This window comes from Amphibalanus amphitrite, unplaced genomic scaffold, assembly GCF_019059575.1.
Source record: "Amphibalanus amphitrite isolate SeventyFive unplaced genomic scaffold, NRLGWU_Aamphi_draft 001519F_arrow, whole genome shotgun sequence".
NCBI classification, from domain to species: Eukaryota; Metazoa; Arthropoda; class Thecostraca; order Balanomorpha; family Balanidae; genus Amphibalanus; species Amphibalanus amphitrite.
Genome location: NW_024883012.1, coordinates 66,703 through 86,441, shown reverse-complemented (window position 1 = coordinate 86,441; position 19,739 = coordinate 66,703). Strand labels below are relative to the sequence as shown.

The following is a 19,739-nucleotide window of genomic DNA, read 5'->3' as shown; positions in this document are numbered from 1 at the left end:
TCACTCAATCTAACTTTGTCTAGCAAATCTCCAGTTTTACTTCGGAAAAACCGGCAGCGTGTTCCACATTGGTGTCCCCGCCAGGCGAGGCATTTCCGTCGGCCGTCGATGTCCTTCGGTCATATAACCCCTAATAAAACTAGCGCGTCGAACGATCGGCAGCATGGATGGTCTCACACCATCCATGGCAGGGACCGACCTCACAGATCCGCGCAGAAAACAGCAATATCGGATTTATCTGCCTCTAAACTGTAATGTATGAATGCGTCGTGAAAATTTTACATGACAGCTGAGGTTTGCTAAATAAAAAAATTATACCAGGATCTGTATTAGCGAAGAGATTAGCGATGCACGTGAAATGTGTATACATTGCACTATATATGTAGTCAGCGATGGATTATAAAAGGATGCTTCTTAAAGCCTACAGTCAAAACGTTTTCTGAAAGTTTGTGGTCCTTCTCAATATGATAGGTATTCCATCGCAATTTAATGGGCTTCGTTCCATTAGCAAATATTGCAAAATCGTCCTCAAATGTTTTCTTACCTAAATGAAGTAATGTTGATCCAGGAAAAAACTTGTTACACACTCCTTAAAGTTTCAGATCCCAAAACAGAAACACTGATGTGCACCGCACACTGCAGCGTTAGGTCACTTCACCTTCAGCCCGCCAAGTAGTAACTGCCCCACTAAACGGGAGAGGGACGCTATGGGACGGCAGATGGACGCCCGTCTGGTCCATGTGGAACTGAACCCTCATTGGATGAGAGGAATTAATTGGGCGTCCCTATGGTTTTATTAGGGTAGTTCTTGACTTTCCAAGTGTTTCCAGACACAGTCAACAACTAGACCGCCTCACTCTAGTCTATTTATACACCACCAGTATGCATTTCAGGTGGAGGTGTACCAAGCCCTGCCTCGCACTTTGCCCAAAGCAGTGCATAACCGTATGTCTGTCGGCTTCTTAAAAAATGACGATATATCTGCGGATAGCTTCAGAAAGAAACACACTTCAGAAATAGCGTTTACGTCCTGTAAATATGAATAACTCTAATGTAATATAACCAGCTTCACTTGAAAGCATAGATATGCTTGGATATACCTAAAGATGATCGGTGAGACAAACCGGAGCCATCGGAGACCGTGTAGGAGACAGGCTGGGCTTTTTGTGCACCTCTGTGTTCGAGGTGGATTTATTTTTTAGTGTTGTATGGCTCAAGAAACAGGCACTTGCATGGCTACTGCTGTTGCTATGCTGCCAGATATTGCGTTACGACGCGCAGATAACAGTCAACTGATACTGATGCTTCGCTTTTTTACTTTACTTGCATTGCAGTTGTGTGACATGATAAAGGATCGCTGAAACAGATACACTTTTAAATTTGCATGATGCAGAGATGAAGCGAAATCCGCCCTGTTGTCCCTCCTCGTCGTTATTTGACTATCAGCCGTCACTCACTCAAAATCCCATGGATGACGGTCTTAGGCAGCCTGATTTATTCGGTGACTTCAATTCATTACATACTCGAGTGATGTTGCTCGTTTGTTTTCTTTATCTGGTTTATAATTTATCCATGTTTCAGTTGAAACTGTTCGATTGTATTTCCCAGTGTTTTGAAAATGCCATTACCACACAGCCAGTCCCTGACCCTACAAATAGGTCAGCCCCGGCCAAACAATATCACGTAGCCGCGTTTCCGGGTTTCGCAATGGGTGTCATTTCCTCTAGAACAGCAGACCACTAAAGAAACACGCTATTTCGGCAGACATCCTTACAGCGCTGCAGACATTTTACTAGAAAACGAGCTCAGTTCTCGAGCTACCTTAGCTCTCCATGTCGTATCAACTTGAATCTTTGTCTCATCCGTTTGTGATGTCTGGTGTTGTTTAGCCAGGTCAGTTGCAAAAAAGCAATGGCACCCATTGCTATGTGGACGATCAAGCGAAACCACTTACGATGTAAATATGTTGATTTCCTTACCACATTCTTGACATGTGGACCACATTGTTGACATTCTTGGCCTGACTGGTGATGCTTTTGTGTTCGAGAGTTCGTGCTTGCTTTTGTACTATGTTGGTTTCGTGAATCCATAAAACAGTTCGTAGGTCGATATAAAACCCTTTGAAGTTTGAACATTGCTCAATGCCAATACAACAAACAACAGACCTTGCTTTGTCATGCATTTACGACCATTATCCAACACTCCCCCGTCTCCCACCCTTCTGTCTACTCAACCTTCCTTTAATCCACAGCAAACATTAATTAATCAGCTCATCTCAATTATGGTAGCCCCATTGTTACACACTGGTCGTCACACGTTTTTAGCCGTTTTCACGACGGCTATTTGGTACACATTGGTTCATATTTGGTGCAGATTTGGTGCAGCTTTGGTCAAATTAGGTTCATGGTGTTTCAAAAAGTTATCAGTATGGGTCGCACAGTTTATTATTTGCCTGTTTTTTTTTCTTCAAATAATCAGACAATATTTTCTTTCTTTACAATGAAATGAATTCGTAATATAAAGATATTTGCTGTAAAAGAGTGTGGCGCGGCGCGTTATTATTTAGCTGCGGCGTGTCCGTCCAGCACGGCCGCCCTTTGCGCCGCCAATCGCCGCCTCTCGCAGTGTTTATGTTATTTTTCATGAACGTTTGTTTTCCTGCTTTGTATTATTGTAAATTCGTTATTATCGTCACTTCTGTTTTATAGTTTTCAACCGTATTTAACCCACGAGCCGCTGCACGGTCTTGCCGAATACCAGATTAGCGCGAATTTAATCAAAAACCCGACTTTCGATAAACTGTTATTTATACCTATCAATGGGTAGGAAATTGTCTGAAGTTATCGGATACAACCTTATTTTTAAGCCACTTAACCATTTGAGGGCTTATATCCCTGCCGAAAGTAGACCCACGCTCCGGTTCCTGAAATCGGGCTATGGTACTGAGAAATATGTCCAGTTTTCAATGTAAATTTTACGGAAGTTTCGAGAAGATATAGGAGAAAATAGCATATCACCGGATAGCACAATTCATGATTAAGCTGTTTCTGCTATCATGGTAGCTTTTCAATTAATGGTTTTTGAGTTTAATGAGTTAGAACAGGAGCCTCGCATGTGTATCGTTCTCACGATAGTATTTCATAAAGAAGTTGAAAAATGTCAAAATGGATAAAAATGGATATGACGAATAGGGCATGGCTGAACTCTCCGCACCTTTATGGACATAAGCGAGCAAGTTTCGGCTGCCACTTTTTGCCTATTTGCCGTCAATTCAGCTTTGAACATGTCTAATCGGCCGCCCGGCGTGACCTGACCAAGGTCGGGGGCGGCGCGGCCGGACAGGTTCCAGCCTAATAAACTATCTCAAGCACACGAAATCGTGATTTCATGCACTCATTGCAAGGTCCGATGCTTCACTTTTGCATTGTTGGCCTTACGTGACGTCATTTATGACGTCACTAGGGTAATAAGAGTTTTTCTTCAATAACTCTCGATTAAATTGAGCTAGCGAGTCGGGAAAGCCACCAATGGACTCAGGAAGACCTGCCGAATCGAATGATATGCAACACGACCTCCTTCGACCAACTTCATGATCTGGAGGGCTCTGACCTGACCTTGACCCGAGGTCAACACCTAAAGTTGACTTCAGCCGAACAAAAAGTATACCATTCGACGCAGCTGAGCGAGGCAAACACGATGATGCCAAAATTGCGGCTCTGCGGCATTTTTTCGCGAAGTTATTAATAAAAAAACGAATCCGTGCCATGGCCACTTGACCTGACCTACGAGGTCACAGGTTAACCTGAGACCTTAAAATTGGATACCAGTCACTGCGTCTCGTAACGGCGCACACGCTCGTTTTTTCCGCGAGGCTCTAGCTCCATCAGGGGCGAAACAGCGACGGGGGTCCTACCAACCCCCCCCCCCTCGGCCGGCGCGTATTTTGAAAACCAATAGGTCCTGCGAGGGGTAAGTGCCAGTTTTGGAATCAGAGAACCATTTTCAGTGGATCCGAGCGGCGCTGGGATTAAATTCGCGCTAAACTGGTGTTCGGCAACACTGTGCGCTGGGGGGGGGCATAAAGTTGCCCCCCCCCTTTACGTTTTGTGAAATATCTCCGAAACCTAATGAGCTACGAACGTGAAACTTGGCATAGCTTCAAATGAATACCTAGGCAATGTTTGAGGAAAGTTTGGTGGTTGTAGCACCTAAGATGACGTCACAGTGACGTCATAAAGTTTTGTCGTTTTCCGATATGGACCGTTTCTGATGACGCTGAGCATGAAACTCAACTGTAAATGAACTAGATAGCACCTGCTGTCATCCTAAAACATCTAACTACACTTCCATCTAGTTTCTGACCAATAATCGACCCTTTATATTCGGTCCCATATATCTGATGTATCGTGAGGAATATGAGAGTCGCAAATCTATAATTTCACTTATGACGTCACTGTGACGTCATTTCAAAGGGGATCGACACCAAATTTGGACACAACCTCGGCTAGGTATTCAGGAAGGTGTGTGCAAAGTTTCGCTTCTCTATCTCTTCGCGTTGCGACGATAGCGTCGCAGAAGTAAAGGGGGGGCAACTATATGCCCCCCCCCCAGCGGCCGGCGGGTGGCGCGGAGGCCCAGCGGCCGCCGGGTTAATATCTGTCCTTGCTTTAATTTGTTGTAATTTCTAGATTGACTTTTCGCCGTTTCCATATGCTCGATTAGTTTTTGATTATGTAAAAAAGTGTTTTTATTTTTGGCTGTGTAGTTCCGCCCCCGTTGAGTTCCTGTTCGTTTTGATCTATATGGTTTTTGGCACGTGCTTTCAGTTAAGATATAAATTTAGTATCCGCACGCAGAGTGTCAGAGAGGCTGAGTATTTCGACGAGTTCCTAGTTTTATTTCTCACGTTTTTCTCCCAGTTTAACCCATATCTATGTAACCATCGTTTCGCTGTTTATTTTGTTCTTTCATTGTGGGTAATTTCCTTTCCTCCAAACACGCCCTATTTACCCTGAGACCCACAAGAGAATAGGTGCAGTTTTGGTAGAATGAGGTGCATTCCCCAAATGACCCGTCGTGAAAACGGCTATTCTCAACTCAGAATAGCCGTGTTCGGGTGTATGCCTGTCCAGAACAAGCACCGCACGCAGGTATCATGCAACTGCATTGGACGTGTCTTACCACATTAACCAACAGATCATCAGATTGTCAGTCTGGCTACAATCTTCTTACATAACCTGGCGTTGTGTCATGAGAAGCCGAAACTCGTTCCGCACGCAATATACGTGTTCTTGAATGGATGTTGCGTGTGCCGTTGTGGGAGTCCATGTTTAACCCTATTCCTGGCGGGGGGGCCTCAGGAGCCCCCCCTGAGGTTTTTTGGTTATTTCTCCCAAACGCGTTGAGCTAGGAAGCTCAAATTTTCTGACTTTTCCTAAAAGGCTTCTACGCAACATGTCTGAAAATTTTGAGTTGATCTGACCTCAGGTCAGGTCACCAGAGGCGGTTTGGTGACCCTACCTCAGAAAAGTTTGCAATCACGCCAGAGCTAGAGTTTTTGACCGATCAATTTCTTCTCTTCAGGGTTTAGTTAGGGTACCAGTATGTGCAATTTGTATATCTCGGAATTTTGATATCGGTGACCTAAGGTCAGGTCAATTTCGCGACCTCCCCATTATAAGTCAATGGGGGAAAAATCAACTCCCTGTTTTTACCACTAAAACGGGTCGGAATGGCCCCATATACCATACATGACTTCATATACGATCAACCTTCACTACCTTGAGGTCTGTTTTGCTGTTGGGCAGCTGTGAGGTCATGTGACGTCATCAAAGGTCACCAAAGGTTTTTGGCCAATAACTCTGTACAGGAACAAGATACAGACGCGTGGATGGTCTCATTGTGTTCAGCTCGTCGAGACGCATCGAATGATATACATGATGACCTCGAGGTCACGTGACCTGAGGTCAACCTTTGACCTTGACCTTTCGAGGTCAACATATATATCATTCGATGCGGATTGACGAGAGGATCACGATGATGCCCTTAGTTTGTTCCTATCTTGACTAATTCGAAAGTTATTCGAGAAAAACTCTCTCCATATCTAGCGCCGCCATTTTGACTTTTTCGACCCCTGTGACGTCATCTTTGACCTGACCTGAAAATGACCTTTGTAAAAATTGTAGATCTTGACCGTGCGTATCCGATGCCGCTTACCGCTTGTCGCTATCTTGCTTCGTTCTCGAGATCTCAGGGGGGGGGCCGAATCGGCCCCCCCCCCCGCCAGTTTCTTGTCCCGGCGGAGCCCGCCAGGAATAGGGTTAAAAGCTGATTGAAATGTTTCTTGTTTCAGGTGAGTTTGGGGTCAAGGCCAAAACATCTTGTCTGGTAGTCTTTTACATGGGATGACTCCGTGTAAAAAAGGTAAGCACTAACGTCTGTTCGTTCCCTAGTCCACTAACGGCAAAGACTAACTCAAACAAAAGTTGTCGGGAACAATCAAAAATCTGTATTTGTCATCATACATCAACATATCCGTTTGCCAGCGATCCGATCAAGATAAACACGCCAAGTCCCTCTCAGCATAATGTTGCATTTCATTTTTCACTGCTTTAGCTGCTCCAGCAGCAGTGTATTATTTCAAGACCGACACAGCGCCTCAATCAACTCGACGTTGTCTCGTCTAACCAAGATGCAAATGATCAGCTACTCTTAGACTACCCTGCGTAAGGCTGCTGCACCACAACCTGAGGCTCCGCGTAGATAGGAGATGTCTCCTGGTACACCTGCTGAGGCTCGGCATACACAGCTTGAGGCTCCGCATACACAGCTTGAGGCTCTGCATACACAGCTTGAGGCTCTGCATACACAGCTTGAGGCTGAACGTGCACAGGCTGGGGCTCCACGTACACAGTTTGCGGCTTAGGGTACTTCGTCACGTACACTGGCTCGTACGTTGCGGACACCACCGGAGGAGCAGTTCCTACTACGTAGTAGCTATCCACCGGCTTTTGCACTATGGAAGCCTTCACTGGAACGTACGTCTCGCGACGTTTCGTCTCGAGAACCAGCAATGGTGCCGGTTGGTGCACTTGGACCGGATATCCTACGCCTGTAGTGGCAACGCTACCTGAAAGACCCCCAAGACCTGCAAGACCTGCCAGACCGGCGGATCCAGCAGCGCCAGCCTTAGCAGCTCCTGCGGCCCCGGCGGCTCCGGCAGCCCCCTTCAGTCCTTTGGCTTTGATGCCGAGAAGACCGAGCAGAGCCAGCTTCTTGCCGATGAGGCGGCCCTCGCGTTCGTCGGAGACGACGACGACGCCACTCCGGTTGTCGTCGGCTAGCACGGCCAGCGTCATCTGTTGGGGAGAGAAGGGGGAGTAAGGCCAACGTCATTTGTGAGGGAAAGAAGGGGAGTAAGGCCAGAGTCATCTGTTGGGAAAGAGAAGGGAAATTAGGCCAGCGTCATTTGTTGGGGAAAGAAGGGGGAGTAATGCCAACGTCATTTGTTGGGGAAAGAAGGGGGAGTAATGACGTCATCTGTTAGGAAAGAAGGGGGAGTAAGGCCAACCTCATTCGTTATGGAAAAAAGAGGGAGTAAGGCCAGCGTCATCTGAAGACCAAAAGGGGGTATATGTTATGGTTAGATAGTGATGAACGCTTACGCATCCCTGTGAACTACACATAGTAGTCAAACGTCATCTAAGAGATTCCGCTACAATCATGTCTTCGGCGAGACGGCCAACGTCATCTGTAAATGAAAGATAAAGAGTTATAGCCAACATCATCTGTTGGGAAAAGAAGGGAATTAAAGCCAACGTAACATGTGGGGAAAACAGAGTCGGAGCGTTGGGCCAACGTCATTTGTGGGGGAAAACGGAGGAGGGAGCGTCGGGCCAACGTCATTTGTGTGAATGATATGGTCAGCTACGCGTGAACGCAGTGCTATTGGCTAAACATGTGCAGTCAAGCGTTACCTGTGGAATAGAGACGACGCTGTAGTTGACGGTGGCAAGGGCAGCGTCGTCATTTGAGGGGAAAGGAAATGTGAGCGATATTGTCAGCTAATAATGGCCATCGCTTTACAGGTGACGACACTAAACTCAAACGACAACTGTGAGGAAAAGAATGGAAAGTCATGGCCGAATGTTTGGAATCAAGTGCGAGTTTGGTTAGATGGGCATAAAGGCCTGGTTGTGGGCAGTCACTGACGAATTCGCTGGATGCAGTAAATTCTACAGGACATGAAACTACAGCGGTACAGCTACCATCTTTGAAACAGATACAGATAAGTCATCTTTGAAACAGATACTCCGCTGCATTCAGGAACTTGCTCATTCCTGCCTGAAGATTTCTGGGAAAGACGGTCTGGCACTGGCTCTGGCAGCGTTGCGAATTGATGAGATTTTTACCACGCAGAGGTTGAATAACGTCGACATGGGTCCAAGTGTCCTTCACTGATTTAAGAATGCACTAAGTGACAAGAAGCTTGATCATAGTTTCGATTCATAGCTTTCAGCTCTGTATGTAAGGCGTAATTTTGAAGAAAAATTGCAATGCGTGGCAACAATAGATTCCCCTCGGCCGGTGAAAAATCAGTTGATCTTAGATAGCTAAATGTCGTCAATCACAGCCATCACCCACATGAAAAAATATCAGCTAACAAATAAAGTCGTCTATTTCTGCTCTCAAACCCAGTACTTTACTTACCAATGCTGCACACAACACTAACGTCACCTTCATTCTGACCAACTCCAAACTCTCTCTATTCCAAATAACTCTGCGTCCTTCCTATCTTCCTTCTTCCTGTCGACTGGTCCGCGTTGCAGTTTACCCTCCTCCTTTATAGACAATGTGGCTTAGTTGTGCTCCCGTAAACATTGATGGTGGATTGATAACATGTCAGTCACGCGCCGTATAGCTAGTGATAATTGACAGATGCGTCAGATGTGTGGAGGATTTTGCAGAGCGCATCTTGAAGGAACCGGTTTGGATTGTGGGGATGGGTGACTGGGGGGAGATGAGAGAATGGGGTGGGGAAGAGGAGAGGAGAGGAGGGGAAGATTGGTGGAAAGGGGAGGGAGAGAGGGGTGAGAGAGAGAGAGAGAGAGAGAGAGAGAGAGAGAGAGAGGGAGAGAGGGAGGGAGACAGACAGACAGACAGACAGACAGACAGACAGACAGACAGACAGACAGACAGACAGAGAGAAGAGGCTAGGAGAGGAGATAACAGGTCAGGAAATAACTACTTGAACAACTGAAATGTGTGGACTGGTGCAATGCATCAAGCGATCCCCTGGAGACGTTTCGGAGCTGCCAATTCGTTTGCAGGGGATAAACAGGGAAAGAGAAGGGAATGGAAGAGCAATTCGCTGGTATGTGAGTGAAAATGATGAACATGTGTGACACAAGTTATTGTTGTGTTGTGCGACGCGATGTTGCGATGACAATGAGGGGCGGGGGGGGGCATATTTACCTTAGGGCCGGGGCGGAAAATTAGGGGTTTGGGGGGCGTGCCTATATATCCCGCGCGGGGCTGGGGGGGGGTAAATTTTACCCCCCCTCGCGAATTTTTGCGATATCTCAAAAACGGCGGCGCGCAGCGCCGCCAAACTTTCAGTACCTTTTCTTACATCAATTTGACACGTTCCCTGAAAATTTGAGCGGAATCCGTCGGAAAATTTTTGAGAAATTGACGTTTTAGTGACGTCATGTTCGTCATTTTCGCCTCAAAAACAGCAAAAGTTCAAACGCCGCTAACATCTTCATTTTTAAAGGAATCAAGACGTAACAAAAAAGGTTATACGTAATTTTACTTTGTCTATCAAATGGCTATCTCGGTTTTTTGAAAATTTTGGATTTTGGCCTAATTTTTTTCAAAAAACTGACTTTTTTGGGAAAATCATTATAAAATCCAAAATTTTGAGTCTATCGAAAAAACCGGAATATATGTCAGAGAAGTGGTCTATGTGCACCTACATACCAAATTTTAGAAGAATCGGTTCAAAAATGTGGGAGTTATTCAAAATTTTATGACGTCACGACACACAAAATTTTTGAAAAATGACTTTTTTGGAAGTTCTAGACCTCGTACGGAAACAAAAATAGCACCATTCGATTCGCCGTGAAAAACTGCATCAGATAGACACCTTTTTATGCCTTAACAACCAACTTCAAAATTTGACCTCACTTGACCTGACCTTGACCTGACCTCGACCTGAAATTCATCCAGAGGTGGTCCATATCACTTATTGAGTGTGCCTATTGAATTCTATGAGTAAAATGACCCATAAAACATGTGTCGCACATGCCCTTTTCTATATTTTGTTTTTTGGTGACCTGACCTGACCTGACCTTGACCTTGACCTCTGAATGATATTGTATGCAACGAATATTGTCTTGGTAGCCTAAGAACACGTTTTGGGCGATCAGTCTCAGTCCATGACTCCATTCTTCGGCAACTACGGTGCAAGGCCGATACTGTAGAAACTTGCAATTTGTACCCTTGACCTGACCTTGACCTTGACCTCAAACTTTAAATTAAGTACATGTTTTTAGTAGTTCGTGATGAGAGCTTTCGATTGGCGTTTGAATTTTCCAAATCGGACCGTTAGTTCGGGAGATAACAGGGGGGGTAAAATTTACCCCCCCCCCAGCCCCGCGCGTTCGGCTGGAGACCCCAGCCCCGCGCGGGATATGCTTTACAACGCAAAAATTTAACGCTTCCATTCGTCAGGTGCTGGAAAGGCACCCCTTGGGATTATGACAATGCTCCGCCCCCTGTTTGCCTTGATATTTCGAACCGATCCAGGTTATCATTCAGACTAGCTTTTCAGTGAAAAACAAAACACAAATACTAATTGTTCCCAACGTCATAATGTATTCAGCATCGGTATCCTTACCCTCACACATCAGACAATGGACACACGATGTTACAATGACTTCTAACTATCATAGATGCTGTGTCGCTTGACATCACATGAAACAATGACACGCATCGAATAAAACAACAGTAATTGATCTTTGGAACAGGGACACACAAATATAAACGGCTGAAGCATGACAAAGCAGACGAACACGAAAAGTTAGATATGAAAATCGTACAATGTTGAGCGAAGTAGAACAATGATGATGAATATTTCTGAGTAAATTGGCACATTTATCGTGCATCAATTAGATTTTGATTGATGATGAAATGTGTTTTAATGATTCAACGAGTACCCACTCAGTTTAGCTTTGTAATTTTGAGAAGCACCTATTAGCACAAAAAGCGAATGTCTACTACTGTTTGTTAACTGCATTTAATACTTCCCATATGAGTGCTGCGGCGCATAATAGTCGCCATGAGAGGGCTGATCCGCGTAATAATCAGTACCGTGGTAATGGTGGTGAGTTTCTCCGGCGGGTACCTTTACATGGATAGGCAGGACAACAGTGTCCGCCGAATCCTGGTAATACTGGGGCTGGGACTGCTGGACGTAAACTACGCCACTGCCTCCCTTCGAAATCACGCCACCGCTGTGGACAAGGCCGCCAGTGTGGACAAGGCCTCCGGTGTTGATAACGCCTCCAGTGTGGATGGTGCGAACTCCGGTAACTCCGCTAACTCCGCTAAGTCCGCTAACTCCAGCGACTCCTCCGAGTCCTGCTAGACCCCCGAGTCCCTTGAGTCCGGCGGTTCCGGCCAGTCCGGCGGTTCCGGCCAGTCCTCCAAGTCCCTTGAGTCCGGCGGCTCCGGCCAGGCCGCCCAGTCCGACCACGGCTCCTTTCTTGACGATGGCAGCCTTGGCGAAGCCGGCCTTGGCGCCCACTCCCTTGGCGATTACCAGCGGCGCGCCCGCCACAAGAGCCTTCTTCTTGAGGAGGAGGAGGAGCAGCCTTCCGCGGCGATCTCCAGTGTCGGTTTCAGGCTCGGTGTCAGTGACCTCAGGCTGAGTCTTGGGATCGGCTGCGCTGGCCGCCATAGCCATCTGAGAAAAGAACAGCGAAGGTAGTAAGTTAATGCACTCGCTAGCTCATGATGTAAAGAAAACTCGACAACTGGCGTGGCTCTAATGAATACGCCAAAATGAACGTGAGAAGGATTACATTGGGATGCTTTGGATTGCTGCGAAACGCCTAAGATTGAACGGCTAAGTTTTCACAAATGATGCAGTTGGCTGTTAGATACATTTTTCCACTTTCTTGTCAAGTGGATATTACATATAAAGATAGCATCCTGTTTGATCTACTCCAACTACAATTCCGCTACCACAGCTTGCAAGCAGATCGTGTCTTTATCTATAGCTGTCATCTGGGATTACTACTTATATGTACAACTCGGGATAGCTCACTCACCAGTGCCACCACAAGGAGTCCAAAGCAAGCCTTCATGTTGCTCTCACAATTCAGTTGACTTGTGCACTGTAAACGCTCACAAAGCTGAGTGTGAAGTGTGCGGAGACTCTTTCGAGTTTTATACTGGACCTCATGCCTGAAGCCGGGATAAACCATGAAACCAGACTGATAAACTGAACGAAACTGTAGAAATACTGAGGGAGTTTCTCAACAACTAGTCCTATGGAGTCGTGTTTCGTTGCTAAAGCACGTTTGATCTAGACTGGTCGCATGTCGCTATTGCAAGTGTGATAAATTGCAACAGAGGACATGGGATCGCAAGCTGGCGAACTGGTGAGATAATCCTCACGATTTTGTGAAGTATAGAAACACGAGTGTGAACTAGGTACAAAGTGACAAAGTGTCATTTCACGATGCACGGAGAGAATATAGAGTAAAGCATAGAGAGAATGCCTACAAGTGAAGGAAGCTGCCTAAGGATTCCATTGAAGTTATCTGATACCAGAATACTGCATTCGTAATTGAAGGTGCCAAACACCTAAACCAATCACGTAACCTGAGGTACGAAATGTTGGACGCATAGTTTCCTATATTTAGGTATAACGAAAGGAAATGTTCCGCTTGTGCAGATTCCAAGGCAAGATCCGAAACTAGTCCAGACGACCTATTTTGTGTTACATGTCAGTACAAGTTACTGTATACGGAGCCTGATGACAAGATGCCATGAAAATAGAATGAGAAACAGAAGAACATACATCATGGACGAAAAGGTTTAGATAGTAACCTAGATTAGAGGCTTGGCGCCATATCTATGTCTCAGTTCACAGATGCAGACTCCCCTCCTCCCCTTAAAAAAAAAAAACTATGCGGGGATGGCACCCTTTCGTGCAGGTGATGGCTAAGGAGAAGGCTTACTTTGGTCTTTCAGCTGTTGCATATGCTTAAAATCACCTTAAATGGGTCAAGTTCTAACCCTTAGGGGGTTGCCTATCACTGCCTATCAATGCTGTTGATGCATGTCTAGACGGACGCAGGGTCTTTCACTCTGCTGAGCAGATAACGTCAAGCGATTTCCTTATCCCACCATCTCAAACTCAAATTATGAGTTCCGAAACAAAAGTGCTGCAAATCCACGTTGCAGCCAGCTACAGAACAAATTATAATGACCATGTATTCATTCAACAACAGTGCACATGAACATGTTTACATTGTGCGTAACACATTAACAAAAATTAGTTGAGTATGAGTTTCAGATGTTCTAAGTCAGGTTCTGTGAAGTGGGTACCGCACATAGAATCCAAACTCTTGATACAGACGTTGTTCGAACAGTAAGACCCAAAGCTTGTACAAACAACACACATCTCAACCGAACCCTCAAGAAAGAAAGGAGTTGAGCGCTGCTGAATCCAGCTAAAAAGAACATCATGGCAACATAACACTCAAGCAGCTATTCAAGACCGTTTCCTCAGGAGTCTTGCGCTGCTGAAGCTATAAATAACTGCAGAGAACAAAAACAACAGCATGACACTCACGTCACGATTCAAGACAGCATCCGCTACGTTGTTGAAGAAAACTGCAGCGACCAAGAACAACATGACACTTGAGAGCAAGTCTGTGCAACTTAGTCTATCTAGTCAAGCTACAGCGAATGGAAGACACTGGCACGACACTTGAGAGACCCTTCAACGTTTCATCAACGTTTCTCTACTACCTAGCTATAGGGTACCGGTACAACAGGCTGGGTTTCAGGATAGAAGGGCTCTGGGGATGGCTGTGGGTGATAGGGCTCCGGCGTAGGTTGGGGATATACCGGCGGAGGCGTTGGCTGGGGGTAAGCCGGTTGCGGTTGAGGCTGGGGGTAAATTGGTTGCGGTTGTGGATGGTAGGGCTCCGGCGTTGGCTGGGGGTACACTGGTTGAGGCTGGGGGTAAGCTGGCGGAGGAGTTGGCTTGGGGTAAACTGGTGCAGGTGTTGGCTTGGGGTAAACCGGTGCAGGCGTTGGCTTGGGGTAAACCGGTGCAGGTGTTGGCTTGGGGTAAACCGGTGCAGGCGTTGGCTTGGGGTATACCGGTTGAGGCTCGGGGTACACCGGCTGAGGCTCGGGGTAAACTGGTTCTGGCTGTGGATACACTCGCACAGGCTGTGGCTGTACAACATGAACAGGCTCTGGCTTGGGGTAAACTGGCTGTGGCTGGACGATCACATGTTGTGGCTGTGGCTGAACAATCACCGGCTGTTGCTGTGGCTGGATGTACACATGTTCTTGCTGTGGCTGGACGTACACTTGCTCTGGCTGTGGCTGGATGTACACATGCTCTGGCTGCTGCTGTACATAAACATGTTCTGGTTGCTGCTGTACATAAACAGGCTCTTGCTGTTGCTGTGGCTCTACATACACATGCTCTTGCTGTTGCTGTGGCTGGACGTACACATGCTCTTGCTCTTGCTGTTGCTGTACATACACAGGCTGTGGCTCCGGCTGTTGCTGTACATACACCGGCTCCGTTTGTTGATAAACCGGCTCCCGCTCCACCTGTGCCATGATCACTATCGGCTCTGCCACCGTCACAATTGGCTTGGTGATTTGATGCACCACTCCTACACCACTGGCGCCGGCTACCCCAGCTGCACCAGCTGCGCCAGCTGCACCAGCTGCACCAGCTGCACCAGCTGCTCCGGCGGCACCAGCTGCACCAGCAACCCCGGCAACCCCCGCGGCATGTGCCTTGCCTCCGAGTCCTATAAATTTGGCGAAGAGAATCTTCTTGCCTAGGAGGAGGAAGCGCCCTCGACGATCTCCGGGAATGGGCTCGGGCTGGTTTTCATCTTCTGTTGCTGTTACCGCCTGGGGGCATAGAGGGTGGAAAGGTTATACGGGGTTTGGAATTGAGGGTAGAAATTACAACGGACCTGCAGCCTAATGTTAGCGTATCAAAGTGCATTTTGACATGTCCTTAGGAGCTGACTTCGTAAGATGATAGGGCTCACAAAGGCCATGAATATTGCCATAGACTAATGTACATATTGCGAGTAGTCATGTAGTATATGATATTGAGTAGTTTATGACATTGCACAATGTAATTCAGGGTTTAGTGGCATAGTACCTATAGGTTATCCAGATTTTGTAATGGGACTGCAAAAACGCCCATGCAACCCACGTGAGAGGGCTATTTATGTGTCATAATATTCACTAATATAATTATTTGGCATGTATTCTACTGAACATATTTACGTTTCATTGCACTTATTTTCTTGCTAGGTATTGTAAGGCGTCACTTAACAAACCCATATTTATATCTCTCTCATTATCTCTCCTAATTTATCTAACTCCTTTATCATTTGCACCTACCGTTACACATGCACAAAGAAGTAATAGTGAGAGCTTCATTCTGGCTGCTGCGCACACCACTCTCTATTGTACTCTGTTCTCTACCTCGCTTCGTTTCTCTTTTATACGAGATCGTAACAGGCGATAGAACTCACGTAAAGGCTCGTTTTGTGGCTAGCATAATGCTGGAGTTCATTGCCCTCTGTTCTACTCAACCTGTTTTGAGTGAGAGACTGCCCAGGAGCTCGGCATAATCCTCGCAAACTTGCGCAAGGGAGGTTGGAAGTGCGTGTAATTATAAGCGAAGGATGAAAAACTGCTAAAGGTGGATTAGCTTCTGTTGACCAAACGAGAATCCCTTTCAGTTGCCAGTGTCCAGAGTTGCCATTTGCCAATAATTGTTAACGTTTGCAGCATCATTGAAGTCGTAAACATTTCAAAGGAGTCCTTTCGAATGTCAAAGGAGCCATACTGACAATGAGGAAGATCGCATTAACTACCGTCTTATTCACTGTCGAAGGAATCCTCTCCACTTTTAGAAGACTTGTGCCTAGAAGAGTTCATAATCGCTGTCAGAGAAATCGTGTCCATTGTCACCCCTGAAAGTCGTTTTATCTCAGCTTTTAGAGCTCCGGAGGCTGCAGGTCTCTCCGATTGGTGTGAGAAAAATCCCTATTGGGATGGAGATGAAAGTTTCCGCTGTTGCTTATGGCTAGCCTGAGCTCATCAATGCATACGAATTGTTATAACTCAATTCAATTCCACATAAGAGACATAAGCACTGACATGTTGTCGCCAGAAATTGTTATGCACGGAATGCGTCATGAGAGTAAATTATACCAAATGCATTGCACCGCGCTTCGTGATCTTTTATAAAGAAACTATGTGTATTTTTGCGGTGAGCCAATTGAGATTAGTGATGCTTGAAAACATCTAGAAACTTCGTAATGCTGAGCAAGAGAATCCAGAAAAAAAGAGCACTCTAAAGCTATTGAAACGCAAAAGGACGAGATATGCCAAGGTGTGAAAGTGAAATTAACAAGGATAATCGTGAAACGAATAATCGTGTCATCTATCCTACTGTCCTACCGCTGTACTTCGAATGCTACTAATCCCCAGTTAAACTGGTCATTGATGGATGAGAAGGAAAGGGAAACGCTCACACGTTAAACGTTTTACCACACTTGGGCAAGATCTTTCTGCGCTAATTGTCGTGACCATATCTTACCCTCTGAGGTTTCTCTAACGCTAAATGCGCCTTAACCCGCGCCCCACTGGGGTCTGTGTATAACACGCCCTACTGGGGGGGGGGGGCTATTCATAGCCCCCCCTCCTAACTCCGAAACTACTGGGCCGATCGTCAAAATTCAAACGGCGTCTGATAGCCCCGGAAAAACTGTCGAGCGAAACCTAATTTCATTGACCTCGAGGTCACCGATGACGTCACAGGTCAGGTCAAAGTAAAAATTATTAGCAGTTTGACTTGTTCACATTTTGGGCTCTGGCCGCCGTCTTACAAGTCAGATCAGGCTCATTTTTTGTTTCCACACTCGTGAACAGATGCTCTAGATACCTTGCGGGTACCAAACTTGTACTTTGATTTTCAGGTCAGGGTCAGGTCATCACAGGTCACGAAAATATTATATCATGCGTCGGTCACGTGACACATATTTTATGGTCCATTTAGGCCATAGATTTCGAATTTGATGTCGTCTATGTCATTCGAGGTCATTTTGAGTCGAATTTAGCTTAGGTCAGGTCACTTTCAGGTCAAAAAAGGTCAAATTTTGAAGTTGAAATTTTTCAACAAAAAAGGTGTCTATTGGATGCAGTTTGAGCTCAGGAACACGATGGTGCCATTTATATTGGTGTACGATGCCAAATACGTACTGAAAAATTGATTTGAAAAATTAATAATTGTGAATTTTTTGCAATAATGCGTATAACTTGGCCATTTTTGAAGATATTTAGCTAAAACTTGCTAGAGTTAGTTATAATCATGCGTTCTGTCACATATATTCCGGTTTTTTCGAAAAGTCAAAAACTTTTTGAAAAAATATAAAAATATAAATTTTAAATATTATTATATAAAATTTTCGAAATTTTCAAAATTTTGAAAATCCGAGATAGCAGTTTGATAGCGCGGTCAATTCTGAGTTCTTTCATGCAAAGAAATTGGATCTAGCTTAAAAACTGAGCTCTTGGGAGCGATTGCCGTGGTTCAATGTTTTGCGTCGAAATCGGACGAACATGACGTCACTCTGACGTCATTTCCGGCCGACCTATGGTAGCTACGAAGTTCAAATTTTGACACAAGGTGTCAAATTGATGCAGCCGAAGGTACTGAAAGTTTGGCGTCGATCCGTCAAGCGGTTTGGAAGTTATTGCAGAAAAACGGGAGGGGGGGCTATAAATAGCCCCCCCCCCAGTGGGGCGCGGGTTAACCCTATTAGTGGCAGGCTCCTGGTTAAATGAGTGTTAGGGTAGACCGGGGCAAGTCGCCCCGCCGAGGTAAAACGCCTCACCGATGTTTCTCGGAACTGGCAAGGTTCTGGGGAAACATCCTCTCTTCTATAAAACGTGCACTATATGATCATTATATGAGCAAACTGAAAAGAAATTGTGATAACTCTTTAGGGAGATAAAACCAAAAATTTGTTTTTGGAGTGATTTTTATGTTTTGTAGTCAGATTATGCATCATGGCGTTCTTTTATGGTCCACATCAGGTTAACGACTTTTATGTATTTTGAACAACTAGTGTCTAACACTTATAACTAGATGCCGGCAGCGCTCTTGCGTTGCCTTGGGCCAGAATTGGAGGAACGGTACTGAGGGCACACACCGGGCCAAACCACCGAAACCCAGACTGAGCTTGGACTGAACCAGAGTATATAGAACACCGGGTACAGTCAGAGTTTGGGATATGGTAGCAGTCAAATGTCGACAGAAATGGCGAACAAGTTACAAATAGAGGTAGGTTTATTCCACTGTTATACTTCATCTTGAAAACTGTTGGCACACATGACGTCATAGAGTAAAAAGTCCCCATCTAAGGTCGTTAAGACGAATTTTTGACATTATTAAATAACAAAATTATATTGTGTTACCCGTTTTTTCTTATGTTGTCCCAACAATCATTTTTTATTATCTCTATTGGCCAATTATTTGTTGATTACGTCATCTGGGACCGCGAGTCGGCGAATGCAGTCGGTCGGAAAAAAACACGTGTTTTCGGCGGCCGAGGTAAACAAAATACAGTATAGGTAGCTTTGGGTGATATGCTATTTCTGTTATTGAAATCGCGTCTCCTGCCGTCAGTACTTTTTTCGTCGCAGTGATTTTCACTTTTAGAATTTTCTTCAATAATTGTGGTATTCAGTTCTGCCTCTGATTTGCAATGGCAATTATTATTTGAAGTGAAGAAGGCCTTGTTATGGCCCTGCACAACCTCGCTGAAAAGTGAAACTGAAACGGCTGGAATAACAGTATTGCAACTGGTTTCAAATTATTCTTCAAATTTCCTCGAAGTCAGGCTTAGACCTATGAATAACATCAGATTTGCAAGCATGTTCAAACTGCTCTGTTAATCTCCAGAACATCAGGCTCTCTTCTGACGCTTACAATGCCTGCGGCTGCAACATTATATTGCTAATAATGGCAGTTCAGCAAGATGTATGTGCAGGCAGAGGCACTTAGCCAATGCACAATGCAGTGCAGATTAATTGTGGTGTGAATTTTGTGTGGATCAGTGCACAATGCGTGCAATGATCTGGTAAATGCCATGCCGAACGGCTGTGCTGTGATATGAGCTGACACTGTTGAAGTGTTGATGCAATGCTATCTAAGAAATTTTCAGAAGGCAAATGAGACATCATTGAATATTGCTGTAGTTTCCATATAAGTGCAGAGTTTCCAAGCTTGCAGCCTTTTTTCGTGTGATTGTGCACATTTCCAGCCTATGTGCGTGCTAGTGCGGAATACTTAGTTGCTAGATTGGCTGGCACAGCTTGTCAAGTGTCAACTCTGTGGTAAATGTGAAGATGAAGTCCAGTGAAGATTTTGAACATCTAACCTG

At 45.4% G+C, this 19,739-nt stretch overlaps 3 protein-coding genes across 4 annotated transcripts in view; 1 reads left to right on the top strand and 2 right to left on the bottom strand.

Annotated features, from left to right (window-relative positions):
• The window catches only part of LOC122373579 (SH3 and multiple ankyrin repeat domains protein 1-like), a 99,540-nt gene that overhangs the window by 39,366 nt on the left and 40,435 nt on the right, over window positions 1-19,739 (top strand). Inside the window, exon 1 of one of the 2 annotated variants that reach the window (XM_043351795.1) lies at window positions 6,359-6,423. The exons of the other annotated variant lie outside the window; for it this stretch is intronic. Within the exon in view, the coding sequence (XP_043207730.1) occupies window positions 6,405-6,423 (19 nt within the window). The 5' untranslated portion in view covers window positions 6,359-6,404. Of the gene's footprint in view, window positions 1-6,358; window positions 6,424-19,739 lie in introns of those variants that run through there. 2 annotated transcript variants of the gene reach the window in all.
• On the bottom strand, window positions 6,489-8,838 carry LOC122373585. The gene is made up of 2 exons (XM_043351803.1): window positions 8,710-8,838; window positions 6,489-7,358 (listed from the first exon to the last, which is right to left on the bottom strand). The coding sequence occupies exons 1-2, from the start codon at window positions 8,740-8,742 to the stop codon at window positions 6,717-6,719; spliced, it is 675 nt and encodes a 224-aa protein (XP_043207738.1). The 5' UTR covers window positions 8,743-8,838; the 3' UTR covers window positions 6,489-6,716.
• LOC122373581 (pollen-specific leucine-rich repeat extensin-like protein 1) lies at window positions 13,493-15,740 on the bottom strand. The gene is made up of 2 exons (XM_043351797.1): window positions 15,685-15,740; window positions 13,493-15,180 (listed from the first exon to the last, which is right to left on the bottom strand). The coding sequence occupies exons 1-2, from the start codon at window positions 15,721-15,723 to the stop codon at window positions 14,047-14,049; spliced, it is 1,173 nt and encodes a 390-aa protein (XP_043207732.1). The 5' UTR covers window positions 15,724-15,740; the 3' UTR covers window positions 13,493-14,046.